Below are 23,210 nucleotides of genomic sequence, written 5' to 3' on the forward strand. Positions count from 1 at the left end.
CATCACTAGAAGTTGGGACAACCAGACGTTATCCACACCTGATGTGACACAATTCTATCTATGCAGTATTTTTACCAAAAAAATACTGAAACCTGAATCTTCAAGCCCTTAAATCCAACTCCAAATTTACAGGAACTACATACCAGAAATATCAATACGGGACATTCCACTGGACAACGACCTGGTCTTTTCAACAAGTAAATGGCATAATAAAAAGGAAGTGGTGGAGGCACTGTTAAGATTAAGATGACCTGGATACAACAGCCACATGCAATGCACAGACTGAACAAACCAACTAAAAACCAGGGCTGTAATTGGGAAGATTTCAATAGACGAAATATCAGATTATTGAAGGATTATTTTTGGTTTTATTAAGTGACAATGGTGTCATGATTCTGCAAATAAAATTACCCTTTTCTTGTTTATCAGAAATGCAAGCTCAGGTATTTAGGCTTGAGATGTTAACAGCCAGAATTTGTTTAAAATACTGCGGTAACCCTGCCCCCCCAAAAAACACAGTAAATTACTAATAATCATTAAACTTAAGTATATATGAAATTATTAAATTTAAGAGTATAGAGGTTTCATTAAGTGTATAGAGGTTTTTACAAATGTTTGAAAGTTTTCATAAGAAATTTTAAAGAGTAATTTGAGTCACATTTCAGTTATAATAAACCCAGTAAACAAGCATTTGCAAAAATAACCCCCTTACATTTCATTTTTTTAACAAGAATTTTTCTTTAGTAGTTATACAAAATAATATTACATTTTGTGGCCTGTAAAGTTTAATAAACTGGCGAACATGTAATTTTCTTTTAAACCAACTTTTTATGAAGTAGGATCCATCCTATATTAACCACTATCTCCTCTGAAAAAAAGGAGTTCTTTGAAGGGTCGGTCAGTCAAGATAGAAAAGCAACAAGAAAAAGAGAGTCAGGAATAGCCTCTGAGAAAATAAAAGGGTCCTTGCTAACAAACTCTCTTCACAGACCATCTCTGCATGGTTAAGGAAGGTCTTACTTAAAGGAAATCTAACAGGTAACTAGTACAGTAAACAACAAAATTACCAACAGTAAGAATCACAAAATACCAAACTTTGCAGAACTTAACTCAACCAAAATCTCCCAATTCTTTACATATGTAAAGAGAAAAACTGTGTTTTCCTTTTGCAGGGAAAAATTGTGTCTTCCTTTTGCACTCAACTGTCATATACATTCACAAACCCTGACAGCCGGACCACCACCCAAGAAATCACCCAGTCCCACTTCTCACTTAACAAATGAAAAAGGTGAAGCATAAAGAATGAACAGTGTATCTATTGTTAGTCAGCTCTTAACAAAATACCCTTTTCTGGAACTACAAAACTCTGAAAACACAAGTACCTGCAAAGGCAGATGAAAAACCCTACTGAAAAGAGATCCAAGACAGAAAACATACGAATTACAGGAGAAATCATCAGAATCTTATTAGTGCAATCAACACTCACTGGACAATCATCCCATGCCAGATCTTGTTATTATGGACATAAAAATAAATGAGCATATCCTCAAGTACTTTACAGTACAGATTGTGAGAGAAAAGTACGTAAACATAAATACTACACAATGGTGAGTGCTGTAACTGCAGATAACCACAAGCTCGGATAGTGACATGAAGAAGGCAGTGACCAAGTGGCCTGGGAAAATCAAAGACAGCACAAGAGGAAGGGGCTCTTGAAGTGGAGAAAGCCTGCCTGACAGGAGGGAGGACAACACTCTGAAAAGAGCATCTGGAGAGGCTTGCAAAAGCTGAGAGCGTCTGGGGAGATGGTTTCATATAACCAAAGCTACGGCAGAAAAGAAATGAAGAGGCAGGCGGTGGATGTGGAGCTTTGTCAAGTGCATAATGGGAAAATGGTGCAGGTTCTTCAACCCAGGGAGCAACGGTATCAGGTGTGCACTTTTCAAAGGGTAGTTCTTTCTAGCATCCATGTAGACGACAGGCTGGAGGGAGGGGATGCTAGAGAAAAGAAGACCAGCTGCTGACCAGTAAGGGAACGAGAGTCACCTGAAGCAAAGAAATTAGCCAAGCCCAGAGCGCTCCCGAGTAACACGCCCGTACCACCAAAGGCCTACGATTCACCTCCTCATGACAAGCCTGAAAGGACCTAAATGTAGCTAACCTGTCCAAGGAGATCAGGACCTTCCTCCTCCACTCCCCCTGGGTAAAACGCACCCGTTCTCATGAGACAGCCAGTGCTTGTCTGTCATGAGACACCCTCTCTCCAGGTGTGTAAGCCAGAAATCAGAGCCTTCAAGACACACTCTCCCAGTGCACACACCTAAGAGACCCCCGGGTCTCACCAGCTTGACGGTCTTTAACTTTTTGTATCTCCAACACCACCCCACAAGCGGTCACCTCTTGCGTGGACAGCAGCAGCTGCCTAATTCATCTCTCCCTCCCATATTACTCCATATTGCTACCAGAAGTGTGTTTCCTTAACTACAAATATGACATCACTCCACTACCTCCACACCTGTACCGTTCTCCCCCTTAACATCAATGTAAAAAACCAGTTTGGGATATGCGGAGTTTGAGATGTCTGAGCAACATTCAAATCCAGATGTCAATAAGTAATTAGTATGTATTCCAAAGGTGATTTTAAGTCTGAATTCAACACAGATTTGGGAGTGTACCAATGTGTGCAAAAAGAGAGCAAGGAGGGGAAAGAGAGGCCCTTGAAACAAGGAAGCCTGAACAAGGGAAGTTCAGAGTGAGATAAAGTTGAAACCAAGTCAGAATCTCAGAAACATGAGCGTTTAAGAAAAAGGTCACGAATGAGACAGTAAAGAGCAAAGAAGAAAACTAGAAGACAACTGTATCACAGAAGTCAAAAGAATCGAGTTTTTAAAAAGACAAACTGTCAATAATGGCAAGTGCCAAGAGAGGTCATGGGAGAGAGAAAGTGGCAGTGGTCAGTGCAGTAGCAATCAGGAAGCAGTGAGGACAGTAGACAGGAGGAGAGGACCAGGGAGACTGGGAACTTGAACTACTTTTCCAAGAAGTCTGACTGCAAAGGAAATGAAGCACAGGAGGTACAAGTACCACAAGGAGCTGGGAGTCAAGGAAGTATTTTGTTGGCTTATTTGTTTTTAAAATGAAAGACTTAAGTGCATTTTTATGTTTAAAGGAAGAAGCCAGTGGTTGAAAACATGACCGAGAAAATATCCGATGGAACATGGCCTGAGTCATGAAAGACTTTTACCTTAACCAGCAAAAATAGCAGAACAAATAAGCTTAAATATGAGAAGGGTTTTTCTTTCTCAGAGAAGAAAGTGTGGACGTGTGCCGACGAACAGGTGTAACAAGAGGAGACAGCACATCACGGAAGGGCTTGTATGTCACGCTAAGAGTTAGGCTTTTATCTGGTGGGCAGTCAAGAGCTCCTTGAAAACTGTTAAGGAATGGAGTAATAAGACAACCATGTCCTATTTGGGGGGGGTGAGGGGGGGCCGGAATCACCCCAGGGATTTGATGTAGCCACTGTGAAACAGGAGTAATCTGAAATACGTAAAAATGTGCCAAATACCCACCAAGAGGAGGAGTATTCCCCATCCTCACTCAGGCCTCTTCATCGTGATGTGCTGCTATTCAAAGATGCTTTGGCTGACACATTGCAGGTCCCTCGTCACTCAGAGCGCTTAGTTTCCTTTACTGATGTTACTGTTATGGGCCACCTTCAATACAATGGTTTTGGTCTATTTTCCTCTTTCTCTGATCATTAAAAGGAAGAATACATTCACAATTTATTTTAGCATTTTCTAAACTTTCTTCTCCAAACTCTTCTCCAGAATTACTAACAGGTTGGAAAAATAAAAATGTTGTATAATACAAAGGAAGAAATTTTATAATAGTAAATAAACATTTTAAGGACCCCCCCCAAAAAAAGTCTCTCACATGTAATACCAAATTTCAAATCTGAATTCTAGGTCAAATTACTGCCAGGGCTTAAAAAACAGAATTTGAAAATATCTACCTCTTTTTTTGTTACTAATGCAACAAAAGAACTACTTTAGAATTCATGACATCATTATAAAAGTATTTTCATATAAATAATCGTATAAAACAATAAACTTCAATAAAATATTGAGGTATGTAGAAAATCTATTAAACTGCTATCTGCTTCTCCACAATTGTGCAAAGTGATGATAATTCATATCAAGATGACTTTGTTATTTATATAACAGGAAAATTCACCACCCAATCTCAGAATGATTAAATCACTCACTCTTGGAGAAACCATCTTAATCAAATGTAAAGTCAAACTAATTCAAAGAAACCTACCAGCAGGTGACATTTTGCAAAACTATCCTTTAATAAACTTTTACTTAAACTGAAAATTACGGGTAATTCACGGTAGAGTTAAATGACTTTTTTTTTAACTTATTTATGTATTTATTTTTGGCTGTGTTGGGTCTTCGTTTCTGTGCGAGGGCTTTCTCTAGTTGTGGCAAGCGGGGGCCACTCTTCATCACGGTGCGCGGGCCTCTCACTGTCGCGGCCTCTCCTGTTGCGGAGCACAGGCTCCAGACGCGCAGGCTCAGTAGTTGTGGCTCACGGGCCTAGTTGCTCCGTGGCATGTGGGATCCTCCCAGACCAGGGCTCGAACCCGTGTTCCCTGCATTAGCAGGCAGATTCTCAACCACTGCACCACCAGGGAAGCCCTTAAATGACTTTTTATACCACCATCAAATGAAGCATAAAGAGAATGTTGATTATAACTGAGTCTCCTCACTTAGTGTTGAACTGCTCTTCGGAATACAGAGAGCTTTCCATCAGAGCAATCAATTTACCTCTGACTAACAGAATAACTTTTATTAAGAAGTTCAAATGACACCAAATGTCACCTCCCAATTCATCCTACTCCTCCTCTTTCCCAATCCTCCCCGTTACCCCACTTTTAAACCGAACCACACAGCAATCCACTGGGTATCTAAGTACAAGCCAACCTTCTCTCACATCAGTAAAGGAGCAAACCATTCCCTTGACCAGCCCTCCCCCTTCCCCATTTGAAAGCAAGCTGCTTCCTAAAGCAAGCAGGGAGGAAGGAAGAAGGGGCTTCTTTCCTCATACTTGCTTTTGCCTCTGTTACAGCATCTATATGTCTTTTCCATCTAGGAGTTCTTCAAGGGCTGAGATAAAACCTAGCAAATTTTACTGTTATTAATTGTATGCTTACCCCATTAAACCAAACTGTGGACCTTTCCTCCACCTTGCTTAGCACTGAATCCCCAAATGTAAGCTGATACCTGCTGAATAAATTACTCATTGTTGAATACTCTTAATCAAATATAGAGATGGCACAAAGCTTTTTTTTTAAAGATTTTTTTTTGATGTGGACCATTTTTAAAGTCTTTATTGAATCTGTTACAATATTGCTTCTGTTTTATGTTTTTGGTTTTTTGGCGGTGAGGCACGTGGAAACCTAGCTCCCCGACCAGAGATTGAACCGGCACCCCCTGCGCTAGAAGGTGAAGTTTTAACCACTGGACCACCAAGGAAGTCCCCGCACAAAGCTTTCACTAGTGTTTGCTAAGTAAATGGCCCAAGTGAATGTGTGTCTCTATAAAACTTCCAGTGAAACTCTTTTTTTTTTTTAAGTCAACTTATGTCCAAACTTTTATAGGCCCTATGAACTACTTTCATCCATAACACAAGAACCTGTTCTATCATCATAGCTAGTAAATCTTCAATACCTGAAATGAATTAACTATTTGGCAAGTCACTGTGTAGGGTTTTTGGTTGTTTTTTTAACTTGCCTCTTCGTTATTACTAGTTTCTTACTATGGAAACATTAAAACTTCTCTAAGCAGAAAGCGTCAAACTCTGCGAACATTTCCTGACCTAAAACTAGTTTTAACGGCATCCAAGTCCCTTATGGCAACACAAACAGGTTAACCAGAAGAGAAAACTTCCTCTGTAAACTCAGCCTCCCAAAAAATAAAAGCAAAATACTAAAGTTCTCGTTAGAACCACACACCATAAAGGTTTACATTAAATTCCTCCCCCCTAAGATAATAGCTATTTGAGTCAGGTATTATCTAAATCATTATATTCATGATTCCCCCAAAGTTTTTTTTTCCTTTCGCCTAAAACTATGTAAAATCATGCCGCGCACATAAACTTGCTACAATAAAATGCACTTAGCGCCTCTCAATATATTAATATTTCGTGGCGCTGTCTTAAAACCAAATCCTTACCTAACAAGCAGCTCACTGACATTTCCATTCAAAGAAATTCGGAAACGCACTAGAGCTTCCAAAATGAAGGCTTTATACAATACTCCTCTCATAACGTCGGAATACAACATTTTAAAACTCCTAAACCTATTTAAAGCGTCTCCTATGGAAAACAATCTGTTTTCCTTTCGGACTCAACCTTGGACTACGAGGGATTTGATTTAAGGACTAGACCGGCCACACATCTCACAGGCTCCGTGCTCGGCACAGTCCCTGAATTAAGGACAAGATACGGACTCCTGCACAAGCGGATTCGGTCTCCCCGTGACGGGAGGTGGGACGGACCCCGCTTCCCCGCAGGCTCCCCGCACGCCCTCAGCATCCCCAGGAGAAACCTGCCCAAGGCGCTCCCTCGGGCCCCGCAGCCCCCGGAGTCCACGTGCAGGTGTCGCCCCGGCGCAGGTGTCGTCCGGCGCGGAGGACGTCCGGCCGCCTGTTCCCGCTGACGCATAGCCCGACCCGCGCCCGGCCGCCCGCCCCACCCCCCCAGCCGCCCACGTCCGGACCCCGCCCCGGCCCGCGGGCCAAGGACGAGGCCGCCACCGCAGCGAGGCGGCCGCGCGCCGCAAGATGGCGGCGGGCGCGCCGGGCGGGAGGAGGCAAGGGAGCGCGCACCCCCGCGGGCGGGGCCGAGCGCGGGCGGCGGGGGAGGGGGCCCACCGGGCGCGGCCGCCACCCCCCGCCCGCCCGTCCGCCCGTCCGCCCCTCCCGCCGGCCGCCCCTGCCCACCTTTGAATTTGAGGTCTGTGGGCGGGTCGAGGACCAGGATCTGCTCGTGCTTCGCCATGGCCCCGGAGGCGGACGCCATCGGAGACAGCGCAGAGCGGGGGCGCGCCCGCGGCGGGTCGCTGGCTGCGGGCGGGGGGCGGCGGCGGCGGCGGCTGCGGCGCGGCTCGGCCCGACTTGACGCGGGGCCAGCGCTCGGCTCCCGAACCCGACGCCCGCCGCTCTGTCGCCGGCTCGCTGGGCCGCCCGCCCGTCCGCAGCTCCGGGTCTCACAACTGACTCAACCCCACACCAGCCGCCGCGGCCACGCGCACTGCGATCCTCGGCGCCCCACGTGACACCTCTGCGTGCCTACGTGCGCGCCCCGGCTGCTGCGAGGCCTCACGCCCGGCCCGCCCTCCACGCCGCCCCGCGCGGCCTGCTGCTGCGCCTGCGCACCCCCGGCCCGCCGCGCTCCGAGCCCAGCCCAGCTGTCAAGGGAGCGGGTGTCGATGGGGCGGAGCTCAGCTCTGGGACACCGATGCGGCGCGCACGGCAGGGCGGAAAGGCGCAATCCTCGGTCCCGTTTAGCCGCAGTTAGGGTTGCGAGACTGGAGAACCCGCTACGGCAGCGAATTACCATCTCCCAAGCGGGAATGCCTGCCTAATAGCAGAAGGAGGAGCGGTCAGGCTTTGTTGACTACAACTCCCGGCATGCTCCGCAGGGGTGCCTCCGCCGGAGCTGGTCCCCTGTGGCGCTGCGCGGTGCTTGCTGGGAGTTGTAGTAGCGGCTGTGGGCGGGCGGGAAGGAGAAGGGTCGGTTGGAGGCAGGGGCGGGGCGCGCCAACACTCATTTGGTTCCCAGAGGGTGTCTCGTTTGCGCTAAAAAACAAAAACAGCTTCTGGAGACTGACCCGAGGTTCACCTGGTTAGAAACATAGAAGATGCCCTGTGGAAAACATGCGTGGATCTGTCAGCGTGCTCCCTAATTCTACCCATCCCTCCGTCGGTAGAACTAAATTCTGTGGCTCTCCAGTCCAAGCTCTCCTCCTTCCTGAATTCTCTCCAGTAATGCAAAAGCCGAAGAGGAAACACGCCTCCTTTAAGAAGCAGACGCGTCGTTGGGGATCTGACGAGACACACGTTATCAAACTGGAAATAAAAGTCAAAATCTACAACGTTTGTTGCCGTATCTGTTCTTCAGTTTTGATTGATAATGATAAGCCCAAACCAAACAGTGTCACGTTCACATGTTGGCAACAAATTCCAGCTGCAGCATTTACGGTAGCCTGTAGTAAACTGAGTCTAAGGAGAAAAATCCCAACAGCAAAGTTGCTGACCAATCTTTAACGGATTGCCGGGGTAATCGGGGACAAGAACATGAAAAAAAATGAATGTGCCGTAAATAAACCGTTACAGTGCTGCTCAAATTCAAATCCCTAGGAAGCACCAAGAAACAAAGGACAAATTGATGCTGCTGCCATGAAGGAGCAGCCCAGTGGGTCTAGAAAACAAATGAGACAAATGGAACCATGGCCTAGGCGCGGGCACAAAGTCTACATTCTCACAGCAGTCCAGCCATCGGAGCCCACCTGGGAATAGCTCTCCAGAACAGCCAACCTAGCATTCATACCAGACTGTGCCAAAGGAGAGCAATGGAAGACCTCAGAGGATGGGAGCGGTTATTAAATAGTTTGAAAAGCTTATTCTAAATTTACGTCTCCTTTGAGTTCCTTTTATTCACAAAATTATCTTAAAATTTCAGTTCTCACTAAAGAATACACAAATTCTGTGTTTACCAAAAGAGGCCTTAAGGTTAAAAAAAAAAAAGTTGAGGTTGACAATCCCTTCAAGGGATTTGCTCCCACATATGTTTAGTCGTGAACAGACAACCCTCAAGCTGTCACAAAGTCCTTTTTTCTTTTTTTTTTTTACTTGCCTAAGAACTCTTATCCATGGGCAAGTTAGCCTGGCTGGACTGGCTCCTCCACGGCTAGATGGACACTTGTCTTCCCAGCAAGCTAACTGGGAAGCCCAGTTAGAAGGCCCAGCATGCTGAGGGCTTTGCCAGTCTCTTCCCTGTGGGGCAATGTTGGCGTGTTCACCGTGAGTTCAGGAGGAAGCCGAAATTGGATGTATTCCAGTTTCCACATCTATATCATTCAGAAACCTCTGCCCATTTCACTTTTTCTCTGTACAGTATCGCTTCAAAAATGGCATAGAGTCTAAACCTATAAGAATCTACAGATCTGGTGGTCTAAGAATAAATGAAACTTCTTTGGAATAATTCGCCTATTACTATTTTAGAGCAAGCATACCCTCATTCAATAGTGCACTATTTAAGTGGTTTGTGCTTTGGTATTAATACCTTTCTTCTAACAGTTCCAAGAACTTTACAAACAACACAGCTACTCAGGACAACCTTATAACAATTAGCAAGTGTTACTTTTGTTGTTAAATATGGAAATGAAAACACAGGTGAGAGCATCTTATGTCAGTAAATAGAGGGGGGAGGGAGGTGGGGGAGGGAAATTGTACAATTTTCTACTCTGTGCATTTTTGCTCTTCCCAAAGCCACGAAAAATGACACCCAAAAGTGATTAAGGCAACAATTTTAAATGTAATTGACATCTATTGTTTGGAATGGAGAAACAGGGGCCCAATGTTCATTGCTCTTTTTACACTGACAAATGTGGCTACATAAAGATCCCTTAATAAGTTATTAGCAAAAAATATACTCAAGCATATACTCTCTAACTCCCAAGTTTTCATGAGTCTAAGAGGTACGAAGTCCTTGAATATTACTTCAGCCTACTTGAATCATCAATAATTTTCACCTTTGCACAGATTATCTCTTATGCATTGGGCAAGAAGAATAATAATTTTAAAAACCCATCAATTTCCAGTACAAATGGTAACAAAGTACAACTACCTTCTTCTCCATAGTTAAATATGTTAACCTTTACTCTAGAGGTGGTCTATAATTATGAATTTGTTTATGATCAATCCTCTGTGTAATTCAACTCAGTAAACATTTAAATGAGCGTACCTTCAGCAGACATTCAGGCAGAAGGATACAGAGTACAGGCTGGGTTCAAGCACCATTTTCTGCTGTGTGGTCATAGCAACTTACTTCACCTCTCTGTGCCTGTTCTACATTTGTAAATTGGGAAGGATAACGAAACCTACAACCGAGGTTTGTTGTGAGAATTAAATGAGTTAATACACACAAAGAGCTTAGAATAGTGCCTCGTTCCAGCACTGTTACCTTATCAATGTTAAATGTTAAATGATCGCTGTGCCCGGCATGTGGTGGGTGATTCAGTGGTGAGCCAGTAAACATGGTCTCTGCCCTTATAGGCTTACATACAAGCAGGAGATACAAATGTGAAATAGCTCCTTTGCAAGTAGGATTCTGTTCTTGGAATAAGTTCGACCAGTGAGTTACACTCCTGGGATATTTAAAAGTGAGATGGAGGCCTGCTTTCTGCCCCTGTCTGTTTTCTGCCGAGGCAGCCGGGAATCTGGTAGCTTTCTGCAGCAGCATTCCAGCACCCAGTCACTAGCTTCCTGTATCCAGAGGCGGTAAGTTGTTGCAGGGTCAGCAGGAGCAGTGGCTCCTGCTTGAGTGCAGCTTCCAGATCCCTGGGTCAGAGGTAGGGCGTGCAGCATGCGGGGGGAGCAGCTGCCCTGCGGAGCGGCTCGGTCTGGCCCTGGGAGTCATTCCTGGAAAGCCCGCCCCTCCTTCCCTCCCCAGATCGTGTAAGCACCTAATTTCCCCTGTTGCCTTGCTTCCTGCCTGTGATAATAGAGGGCTGCGGAGAGGGAGGCGTCAGGGAAGCCAGGAGCGGACCAAGAAGGAGGCCAGTGGTGTAGCAATCTGCTCAGTGGTCCTGTAAGGTGAGGACGGGAAGCCATCCACCCCACAGAGTAAAAGGGGGACGCTGGGGCTACGACGGGAGAGAAACACAGTCACTGCACACCATGGGCTCTTTCTAAAACACATAGATATGGTAGAGAGTGACAACCACCTGAAGCATGCAGGAGGTCAGGAAGCATCACAGGGATGCAGTGCTCATGGAAGTGTGGTACGATGGGGGTGCTTGCTGTAGCATATTTGTCAGACTTCCCTGAGAAATAGAGATTCCAAGAGAAGGCAGGTGGAAGCTTCACCAGATAAAATCAAGGCTGGAAGAAGAGTTAGAAAAAAACTTATCCTGGGACTTTTTCTTTATGTGACTATGTAAAGCAGTTAAAACTATGAGAGGAATTATCTTTGTTTATGAAAAATAATTTGAAAAATGTTTTCTCAATCTGTTATTCTGTAAAAGCAATGTGTGATTATTGTAACCAGTGACACAACCCAAAGACATATGAATAAAATGTTTCCTCCTATACCTCCCAATTGTCACTCCACTTGGAGTGACCAATGCTAACTGCCTGGGTTGTGTACCACTCCCCAACTTTATCTATACTTACGAAAACATAGCTATTTGGCTTTTGCATTTTTTCATAAGAATTCTTGTAAAATATGTAAAACCATATGCAGTTGCTTTATTCACCTGACAGTATATTATGGATATCTGATCAGGTCAATTGGCAAAGATCTAACTCAGTCTTTTAATAGCTGAATCCATAGAATAGATTACCCTACTATGGTACCATTTGTTCCCTTATTGATGAACATGTAAATTGATCTAGGCTTTTATCACAACAAACAGCACTGCAATAAACGTCCTTATACACGCATCCTTATCATAGGATGCTTTTATTTCTTCAGGGAGATGCCGAGTGATGGGACCACTAGATCAAGGCTATTTCCTATTTCAATATATATTGCACACATTTTATCCAAAGGGTCGCAGCCATTCCCAGTTCCATCAGGAACTTATGAGAGTGTCCATCTCCTGTAGCCTCACCAAGTGCTAGACGCTCTTCACACCAGCAACTGAAGGAGGGGCATGTATAAGTATCCTTGGATTGTTTGGGTCAATAGTTTTGGTCTCCAAAATTGTACAATTTCCTAAATCCATCCTTGTTCATTGAATGCACCTTCTCCTCCTGCTTATTCCATTTTCTTTCTCTAGATTACAAAGATCAGAGCACCGGGGCTTCCCTGGTGGCGCAGTGGTTGAGAGTCCGCCTGCCGATGCAGGGAACACGGGTTCGTGCCCTGGTCCGGGAGGATCCTGCATGCCGCGGAGCGGCTGGGCCCGTGAGCCATGGCCGCTGAGCCTGCACGTCCAGAGCCTGTGCTCCGCAATGGGAGAGGCCACAATAGTGAGAGGCCCGCATACCACAAAAAAAAAAAAAAGAAAGAAAAATCTTGTATTTCAGGTGGACTTTTTGGCCACCCATCCTATTACTTAATTTAGAGTGAGATTGGTAAACCTAATCTAGTTACAGCCATCCAGTTTCTCAAATTTTCATAAGCAATACAATTTCAGATTTCTGGTGTAGCCCCATGATCTACTTAAGAAATCCTAAGGGGCTTCCCTGGTGGCGCAGTGGTTGAGAATCTGCCTGCTAGTGCAGGGGACACGGGTTCGAGCCCTGGTCTGGGAAGATCCCACATGCCACAGAGCAACTGGGCCCGTGAGCCACAACTACTGAGCCTGCGCGTCTGGAGCCTGTGCTCCGCAACAAGAGAGGCCGCGATAGTGAGGGGCCCGTGCACCGCGATGAAGAGTGGCTCCCGCTTGCCACAACTAGAGAAAGCCCTCGCACAGAAATGAAGACCCAACACAGGGAAAAATAAATAAATAAATAAATATTTAAAGAACAAGAGTCTTTGGGGGAACTTGCATTCTTTCTCTGTGCCTTTAAAAAAAAAAAAAAAAAAAAAGAAATCCTAAGTGTAAGTGCAATAGCCAGGGCAGCACTCAAATGCCAAGATCTTGTCCATCCTGACTACGGCCCTTGAAAACAGGGTGACCCACCTCTGCACCATACCTGTGCCCCACTCATCCCTGGTTGTCCCAGGTGACAACCTCCTCCACTTCCCACCCCTTGCCCCGTCATCTTCCCTGAGCGCATCTTGTTCCCATGTCCGGTAACCAGGTTCTGACTTTTTTACCCACAGATCACCCTTATGGCTTCAGAAACTTCTGCAGTCCCCTCCCAGTTTCTTGGGTCTCATCTTCACTGCTTCATTTTCAGCTTGTTGGCATCCTCTGCTGCCTGGGATGAGAGAGACCTCTGCTTGCCCTTGACCTTCAGGAACTCTCCATGCCCCTGCTGGTCAGCTCAACTCTTCCCTCCTGGAGAGGGGACATTTGGATGTGTTTCACTTGAATTGTTGGAAAGGCATCAAATCTCCATCCAAGAGGATAAACAAGGGTTATCAAGATCTCACATTTAAGCAAGTCAATGAGGTAGAGAAGAATCCTGAGAATTAGAAATCAATTTATTAATTTTAATTAGAAACAGAGGAGTTTTTGGTATCCCATGTACCTGTAAACAGTTTTCCCAGAGGACGGCCTGTGGTTTCCAAATATTCACCTCATTCAAAACAGTTTCTCTGTCAATTCTGAATAGAGCTCATTTCTGACGTATGCACCCATCTTTCTGCCTTCAACCCGAATATCAATTATAAACATGTTTAGTGTCTGAACCACACATAATAAATCTTGGCCCCTTTCTTTTTAAAGCACACAAGGAAAGAATCGGTACCATGGATGGGACTTGAAGAGGAGAAACGATGGCAGCTGGTATGCAACATATACATCTACCCATTTTATTTTAGCATTTTTACATCTATAGGCATACATGAATGTAGCAATCCAAAATAAAGTGGGATTATAATTTGGCTTTGTAAATGCTTTTTTAAAAACCTCAGATGCAAAAGCAGAGATTATTTGAAAGTAATCATCTTTATCATACAAGTGATTTCGCCCTCAGAGGGAGAGATCAAATTATTTAAGGGGATGAACACGGGGAGGAGATCACCCAAATCCACTAATGTTGAATCGTTTCACTGAGAGGCTGCTCCAGTTCCAGTCATTTGTTTGTCCGTGAGAGCATGACAACACACTATAGCCTGGCCCTTGTTAACTCGCATGATTTAAAGGAAATCTTCTTTAAAGCCGTCTCTGGGAGGCGGCTAGCCTCTTCTGCCATTTCTGCACTGAGAATCATTAGCTGACTGGTGACTTCCTCCAAGTTGTCCTTATGTCCCTGAAAGATATTGATCTATGAGTCATTAGACCTGCATTTAGCTTTGCCTTTCAAAGACCAAAAGGCACGGAGAGAGAAGCCCTTCTATCCACCCTCCTCAAGACCCACCAGTAAGTGGTCTCCGAAGGCCAGAGACCCCCGGGGTGGACCCCCGGGGTGCTTAGTGAAAGCAGCAATCAAGTCCACAGACACCTTCGATGCCAGAACGACCCTGCTTCTCTCCGAGCTTCCCACGCCAGGTTTCACTCTTGCTTGAAGTCGCCATCTTAACCTAAAAGAAGATGACTCAACATATGAGCATAAAAGCACTACACTTCCTATCAATAGGAGACAGAATGATCACAGTTTCTTTCAGTTTTCACAATTCACTTTCTTCTGTTTCAATCACTGCCTTTCTACCAACCTTAACTTCATGTGTACCGCTTTCCATTTTTTCATATTCACATCAATCACTTTTTTCCATTCTAGAATTTGAAAAAATCCTGATTTTCCTAAACCATGAAGCTTTAATCTGGATCCATGCTATTCTGATCCCAGTGTTTGTCATTGTTGCCCTGGTTGACACTTTTCACCATGGGTGTTAAGGGATCTCCTGATTAAAGAGTCACTATTATTTCAGAATTTGCAGTCATCTTCTCCTTGTACTTTTTGGTTTATTTTGTTTTTTAGTTAACTTCTATCTCCATAGAATGTACCATTTCACAGTTCCCTTGCAAGATCTTAAAAACCTGCCCCAAATCACAATGGAATTCTCTAAGCAACAATATACCACATCTTTTCCATATTTGCTAAGTAAGTATAATTTATTTGAACATTTCTGCCTCAAAAAGACAAGCGTGTTGAGCATCCAAGGAACAGTCTGTATACATCCCCACTATGAAATCAAATTGCTCATACTTACAGAAAAATAAATTTCTAAAACATCACTTAGACCCCAAAACTGTCTTACCTTGTTCATATCCTTTGCATCTTTCTTAGTATCTAGTTGCTAAGTGTTTCATGCTGTCTTTGGATTCATATTCCGTATGCCATCTTTAGCGAAACTCAAGTGTTACCATAAGATAATTTGTCATTTGCATAAGGCACGGAGTATATTGATTTCTAAGTCCTATAGGTACAGACTTAAGGAAATCAGACTGGATTACAATGAAATGAGAAGGGGTGTTTGAAAGGCACCGGGTAAGTGCACAGCATCTTCTTATCAGGTTGGGAACTGATTGATGCTGACCACATTCTTGGTGTAGCCCTTGGTCCAAGGCAGTGTGTCCAACGTCATCACCATCCCCTGCAGCAGACACGCTAGTCTGCCCAGCACCTCTTCCCTCCTCGCCCTCCCCCCGTGGTCCTTCTTAGCTTTGATGCTTTCATGGCACTGACCCAGGCCTGCAAGGTCTCCCCCAAGTACTCAGGATGGTGCAGGGATTGGCATATGACTAGACAGTCAAAGTCTTCCCAGGGACTTTGGTTTGAGTTATTAGGAAACACGCTCACGTTTTATCTGTGATCACAAGCCAGTGAAGCAAGCGATGCTAAAATCAACAGGAGCAGCAGAGCCAAGAGGTGGAGAACATCAGGTCCTGATGCTGTTGTTTGAACACCCACACCCACCTGAAGCAGTTTGTCCCCCTAGAATCTCCACTTCCAAGATCCAGTACTCCCTCCACTTTTGCTGGAGCAGGTTTGAGTTGGGTTTCCGTCACTCGCCACCAAAAAGCGAATATATCACCTACCCCACGACACCCAAGATCACCAAGGCAGTTCATCTCCAAAAGAAGAACTGCTACTGATTTAGTCTCTATGACTCTCTGTCCTGTAAAGCCGGGAAGGCCCAGAGTGCACAACTGGAACACAGAACCTGCGGTTAAGTTCAGCATTCAGAGACTCCACCAGGGGTTCCCTGGTGGCGCAGTGGTTGAGAGTCCGCCTGCCGATGCAGGGGACACGGGTTTGTGCCCCGGTCCGGGAAGATCCCACATGCCGTGGAGCGGCTGGGCCCGTGAGCCATGGCCGCTGAGCCTGCACGTCCGGAGCCTGTGCTCCACAACAGGAGAGGCCACAACAGTGAGAGGCCCGCGTACCGCAAAAAAAAAAAAAAAAAAAGACTCCACCAGAGCATCTGTGACCTTGGGCCAGTGTGCTCACTCCCCTTTGCTTTGTCCTTCCAAATTTTGTATTTCCCAGCAGTTTCTAAGCAACTGGGGTCTCCAAAGTACTCTATTAATTGTTTGTTTGGTTTTTTTTCTTCTATTATAAGTAAGCGGGAAAAAATAGAATGAAAGAAAAAATATCCATACAGAGAGAGCCAATGACAACACTTTATGCTTTTTATTCCATTTTCAAATAAAATAGGGATCATCCTGTTCTTCGTATTTGGACCTTTTTATTCTCTTGTTTCCATTTTTCATTTCTGAGTGAATTTGGAAGAGCAGAGTCCTGCTTTCCCGGTCCCCATATGTCTTATAAGCATTGACTGGGGGAAGGAAGGCCCTCCATCTAGCCAGACCCTTAGGAGGCATGTAACCCAGACCCCACAGCCTGCTCCAGCAGGACTCTGGCCTGTAGCCCTTGTTAAAGCAACTAAACAAGGAGCCCATTAGACAGAAATGGCTCCAGGGCTTTGGTGGCCTCTGTAAGCCAACAAAACCAAAGCCTGGGATGCCTCAAGGGTAAGAAATTGAAACCTGAGGATCACAGCCAACCAGGCTTCAGGCTGCAGCACTCCAACCATTTCCTTGCTTTGCTTCCCCACCTTCTCCGTGTCAGTCTTTCCCCAGCTCTTGTCGTCTGAGCCCCCCTAACCATTAACGGTTTGGTGCTGCCTAACTGGAATCAGTTTTTGCTCAAATAAACTCTTAAAAATTGTAATATGCCTCAGTTTATCTTTTAACAGCCTGTAACTATGATTCAGCAATGAACCCATTTTCTTATTCCAGGTAGGTCTTCAGGGCCAAGTTGAGAGAGAGGGGATGAAGTAAGGATGTTCCACAGACAATGTGAAGTCCAGGGACTTCCCTGGCAGCCCAGTGGTTAGGACTCTGCTCTTCTACTGCAGGGGGTGTGGGTTCCATCCCTGGTTGGGGAACTAAGATCCCGCATGCCGCGCGGTGTGGCTAAAAAATAAGAACAACAAAATAATGTGAAGTCCTAACTCCACTGGAAAAGACGCAGCCTCGCATGTCATAGGGATAGGTAGGCAGAGGTTCCTGCAGGGGAGAGGTCCTTGTGGGATTCAGCAATTCAGTCCCATAGGAGAGATTCTGTCGTGGAAGTGTGTTTGTTACAGCAGTTGTGCTCTGGATTGTCAGAGGATTTAGGGGCATGCTAGTGGGCATTCAAGCTACTGGGGAGATCTCAGGGGAGACTGGACCCACCCAAGCCCGAGTCTCTTGTATGGCCCGTGTGGCCCTCTCTCCCTGGAGGTGGTGTTCTAAACGGAGTCTCCGAGACTTAGGGAGGAAAGGCTGCTGGGAGGGACCCAAATCTAGGATAAGACCACCCTGTGGGCTAGGGCTTGGGGTTTCTGGAAAGGAGGGTGGAGATTAGAGAAAGGTGATGCTATGCCGGAGAGCAGACGTCCTGAGTTGAGGAAGCACGTTCGGGACGGGAGCTTATGGGGGCTGGACTTGAACTATGGATGGCTGGACGGTTTTCCTTTAACTATGGGGAGAGATTCCTAGGCCCTGGCCCAGAGCTACTGAATCTGATTTCTTGAGAACAGAGGCCTAGGTATCTGAGTGTCTAATAGCACCACACGTGGTTCTATGACCGCTAGTTTGAGAAACGCTGATTTAACATGACCCTGACCACGCTTAGTTCACTCCCCCTCCTCCTGCATGGGGAGCAGAAAGGAGTTCGGCACGGCCTCCCACTGTCCAGCCTGCTTGAGAGTAGGAAGTCAGAGCATGCCTTTTGCCTAGGGTACGAGAGCTCGGTGATGGGCCCCCCACTCACCCCCAGCCTTTTTTCAAGGTGGGAGTATCATTTGGAGCAATGGACACTGGCCTCACTGCCATCTGAGGCCTCGGCATCATGGTTTCTTGGTCTGTGCTTCAAGGCCTGCCTTCAAGGGGGACCACGGACCCCCTGGCACAGTCTCCTCTTGGGCCTTTGAAGAAGCCCCTGTTTCCACTTCAGGGCTGACTCCACGGGGAATGGGGCAGAGTTTCTCAGGATACCCCCCTTCTCTGACATGTAACGTCAGGATGTGCTCCCTGGCTCCTAGGCCTTCCTTGGAAATGACTGTGTCAGTGATGCAGCCCAGAGGAGTCTTCAGGCCAGGCTCTGAGCCTCATCTTGAGCTGTTAAGGGCTAAATTGTGTCCTCCCCAAAATTCATATGTTGAAGTCCCAGCCTCTGGTACCTCAGAAAATGACTGTATTTGAAGATAAGTTCTTTAAAGACATGATTAAACTAAAATGAGGTCATTAGGGTGGGCCTTACTCCAGTCTGACTGGTGTCCTTCTAAGAAGAGGAAGTTTGGACACACAGACACCTGGGAGGTGTGCAAAGACAGAACAGTGAGAAGGAACCACCTTCCAAGCCAGGGAGAAGCCTCAGCAGAAACCAACCCTGCCGACACCTTGATCTTGGAAAAAAAAAAAAAGAGTTCCCATTCCAAAATATAAACACGAGAAACAAAAACGGAAAAAATATTTGCCAGATATATGACATAAGAGTCAATATTTTATTTATTTTCTTATTTGCGGTACGCGGCCCTCTCACTGTTGTGGCCTCTCCCATCGCGGAGCACAGGCTCCGGACGCGCAGGCTCAGCGGCCATGGCTCACGGGCCCAGCCGCTCCGCGGCATATGGGATCTTCCCAGACCGGGGCACGAACCCATGTCCCCTTCATCGGCAGGCGGACTCTCAACCACTGCGCCACCAGGGAAGCCCTCAAATTCTTTAAAACATTCTAGATCAGCAGAAGATAAGACAGTTACTGACAGGGAATGGGGGGAAATGCAGAGTTGTCATTCAGTGGGTATAAAATTAGTTATCCAGGATGAATACGTTCTAGAGGTTTGCTGGACAGCATAGTGTCTGTAGTTAATATGCTATAGTGCACTTAAAATGTGTTAAGAGGGTAGATCTCATGCAAAGTGTTCTTAACACACACACACCAAGGAAAGGGACACACAGAGAAAGTTGTAGAAACAGATGATGGGTAGGTTTATTACCTCAATGGTGGTGATGGTATTACATGTGTATGCATATGTCCAAACTCACCAAATTGTATATATTAAATATATGCATATATATGCAATATATATGTGTATACACACACACACTCTGAGACACCTGAGAGCAGGTATCAGAAACCCAGTTACCAGGATGACAAAGCAGGAACTCTGCTACTAGGTTGCTGATGTCATAATGGCACCAAGGATCACACTAATTTAAACTTGAACCATAAAGCTCTTGGTCTGAGAAAACCAGAAGTTTTGAGCTGTCTCAGATTTTGTGAGCCTGGATCAGTAGAAAGAAGCCTGAACTTGAAATCTGGAAACATGGCCTTGGTCTCAGCTCTGATACCAAAGAATCCCCTAGATGTTTGTGGAGCCTGTGACATTTCCTGAGGCCTCCATAGCACTTCCCCCACGTGAAGGAGGTTAGATATATGTGAATCCTTCAAATTCTTTACTTTCTTATCAGATATCCCAAAGGTATGTGAACATCAGAAATTTCCACTCATCATTAAAACATGTCCTTCTACAGAAGAATTGTCTAAATTTCCAGTGTTGCCACTAGGATTACACGAGCTGAATTTTCAAGAGTGAGTGAAAAAAAAATCAAGATTAAAAAATAGGGGACAACTGGACTTCCAATATCTCCACCGAAGGAAATTCTAATATCACACTGTCCCATCGACAAGAACACAGTCACAATAGGCGTTAGGGCTTTGACTGCTTTTTGGAAAGGGTTGAGCTACTGTTTCTGATTCACATGCAGGTGCCACTTGGACACACACTTTTGTTACCCCTCATCTTTTTTTGTAAATAAAAAATCACAAGCTATGAACAGCCGACTGTTCCTAATGCTTTCGGAACACACGATCACTTTAATGCTGTAATGAATGTCTCAAGTTTTTCCTTAAGGGCACCAGAAAATTCACCCACCTTTTCTTCTTTTTTATAAAACTGAAAAGTTGGGGTGCAAACGATATTGCAGTCTTTCGCCAGCCCCTCACACTCATCAGCGTCCACTTCCAGGAACACCACATCCTTGTGCTTCACGGACAGGGACTGGAAAAGGGGCTTGATTGACCTGCAAGGCCTGCACCACGTGGCCGAGAAATCCACAGCCACCAGTCTCTCCCCAGCTTCCTTCAGCGCCACCTTGAAGTCTTCCTTGCTCAGGATCACCTTCACCAGGTCCTCCTCCAGGACCTCCATGGTTTCATCTGCTGACTGCAGGTTGCCTTCTATTGGCTGGATGGTGTCTTTTAAGGACTTGGGGGTGTCACCCTCCTTGGGCAGAAAGGTTTCGACTGAGGACTTGGGGGCATCACCCTCCTTGGGCAGAATTGTTTTGGCTGAGAACTTTGGGGTGTCACACTGCTTGGATAGAATAGTTTTGGCTGAGAGCTTGTGGGCGTGGCCCTGCCTGGGCAAAATGAATTTTGCTGGAAAATTGGGGGTATTGCCCTGCTTGGGCGAGGTATTTTTTTCTGAGGAATTGGGGATGTCAGCCTGCTTGCACAGGATGGTTTTGAGTGGGGAACTGGGGGTGTCACCCTGCTTTGGTGAAATGATTTTGGCTGGGGACTTGGGGGTGTCAGCCTGCTTGGGTGAAATGATTTTGGCTGGGAAATTGAGAATGTCACCCTCTTTTGGTGGGATGGTTTCTTCTGGGAAATTGAGGGCGTCAGCCTGATCGGTTGGAATGGTTTGGGTTGGGGAATTGGGGGTGTCAGCCTGAGCGGGCAGAATGGCTTTGGCTGAGGACTTGGCGGTGTCACCCTCCTTGGGCAGAATGGTTTTGGCTGAGAGCTTGAGGGTGTTGCCCTGCTTGCGCAGAACGGTTTTGAGGGGGGAATTGAGAATTTCACCCTGTTTTGGAAGGATTATTTTTTCTGGGGACTTGGGAGTGTCACCCTGCTTTGGTGAAACGGTTTGGGTTGAGAAATTGGGGGTGCCAGCCTGACTGGGCAGAATGGTTTTTTCTGGGGAATTGAGAATGCCACCCTCGTTTGGCAGGATGATCTTTTCTGGGAAATTGGGGGCATCAGCCTGCTCGGATGGGATGGTTTTTGCTGAGGAACTGAGAAAGTCACCCTGCTTGGGCAGGATGTTTTGGGTTGGGGAATTGGGGGTGTCAGCCTGCTTGAGGGGGATAGTTTGGGCTGGGGAGCTGAGGGTGTCACTGCCCTGCTCAGGTGGGAGTGTGTCCATGGCCCGTAGGACTTCAGACCGCTCCGCAGGTATGTGTTGAATGTTGCTGACCTCATGGACAAAGGCCTCCGGGGTGTGTGCTGGGACCAGGAGTGTCACATGGCTGGATAGAACCTGTAATGATGGACTTTCTGAAGAAAAGGGTAAAAAAATAAAAATGCCAAAGAAGAAACAAAAGAATTCTGATCAGCTACTCCAAGGAAGACAGGTGTCATTCTCAGAGCTCGTGAATGTAGTCTTATAACAGATGTATTCATTTGCATAATCACATTCAGCAGAAGGCCAAGCAGCATGCGATTACATGTAATCTTCATGTAGGTTTTTTGTTTAGCTACAACTTTGTCTGCTTAGTTCGACACTGCAGCCAACCCCCTTAGTGCATAGGTCCCCCTTCCCTCCCCCTTACCTGTAGCCTCACCTTCATTCATGTCTGCTTGATTGACTGGCCTCATTTCCGGTTCTTCCGGGGCTCCAGCTTCATCACTTTCCATTTCCGGTCCTTGTCGCAACCCACCCCTACTTCACAGATGCCTCATAGTGCCAGCGAGGCCATTCCCTGCAACCTTTTCCAACTGAACCTTTTCCAACTTGCATTCGGGTGGTGCTCACAGCCGGTTTGCCCTCTTTGTTCTCACGAGGGTCCTCCTTGACAGTTTCACGACAGCCTGGGTTTGGGGGCTGCTCTGTGCGTGAGGCTGTGCCCAGTGCCTGAAATGAATTCACAGCCATTATTTCCTATGACACAACACACCACTGAGGTAAGCCCCATTATGATCCCTACTTTACAAGTGAGAAAACTGAGTCTTAGAGAAGTTATGTGACCCGCTCAAGGTCTCAGAGCTCATGGGGGGGCAGGTTCCGAGCCCACACTCAGAACACTGGGCTGGGCTGGGCTGCTTGCCGGATGCCCTGGCCAGGGTGGGTAACTTGAGACCACCTCTCCTGCCCTCTCCCTCTAGGATCCCCAGCTCCTGCTTTCTCTTTATGACTCACCCACCGTAACCATGAACATCCTCTTAACCATGTTACCCTCTTCTGCAAAGTCCTGCATGCTGGTCAGATGTCCGGTTTGGACACTGGGAAGGGAGATTACGACACAGAGGGGTTCCCTAACTGAGAAGAGGCAGAAGTGAAAACATCGCCCCCATCCATGTTGACCAAGAACCAAGAGAACAGTACCTGTGTCCCCTCTCCAGGTAGAAACCTCAGCACGGACACAGATTAGATGTGTTCAGAGGGAAGCTGGAAGCAGAGGAGGATTTGCCTCCTGCTCCATCTGGAAGACCAGGGAGGGCCCACATCCATGTGGACTCCACATCCACATGGCAGCATGGGTCACAGGCAGATTCTTGGGCCAGGGATCAGGAAGTCCTCACACCCCGGGGGTGGGGCCGTGAGTGTTCTAAGACCAGAGAACCAGTAGAAGCTCAAGGAAGAACAAAGAAGCCACAGTGGAGGTGGATCTGCGGCCAGAGGCAAGGAACAGAGGCACAGGCTTGAACAGTGGGTGACAGCACGGGGCCCCAGCCCTAGACAGGATCTACCAACCTTAGCAGTTCCCAGTTCAGGGACCAGGCCAGACCAGCCACTTCACATGGGGACTCAGCAAGAGGTAGAGGGCTCAGGGACAGCTCATCCACACAGCCTTGTGCACCCACA

General features: G+C 46.4%; 2 protein-coding genes across 2 annotated transcripts in view; both read right to left on the minus strand.

The window, feature by feature from the left end:
* Positions 1–7,323, minus strand: part of VAPA (VAMP associated protein A) — a 39,606-nt gene extending 32,283 nt beyond the window's left edge. Inside the window, exon 1 of the mRNA XM_082640174.1 lies at positions 7,008–7,323. Coding sequence (XP_082496300.1) covers positions 7,008–7,086 — 79 coding nt within the window. The 5' untranslated portion in view covers positions 7,087–7,323. The remainder of the gene's footprint in view (positions 1–7,007) is intronic.
* Positions 7,324–20,213: 12,890 nt separating this feature from the next.
* Positions 20,214–22,042, minus strand: TXNDC2 (thioredoxin domain containing 2; the record flags this gene model as incomplete). Its single annotated transcript, XM_082640597.1, has 2 exons — positions 20,214–21,682; positions 21,970–22,042. The coding sequence occupies 2 exons, from the start codon at positions 22,040–22,042 to the stop codon at positions 20,214–20,216; spliced, it is 1,542 nt and encodes a 513-aa protein (XP_082496723.1).
* Positions 22,043–23,210: the final 1,168 nt, after the last annotated feature.

Source organism: Mesoplodon mirus (assembly GCF_964341445.2).
Source record: "Mesoplodon mirus genome assembly, chromosome: 13".
Taxonomy (NCBI): Eukaryota; Metazoa; Chordata; class Mammalia; order Artiodactyla; family Ziphiidae; genus Mesoplodon; species Mesoplodon mirus.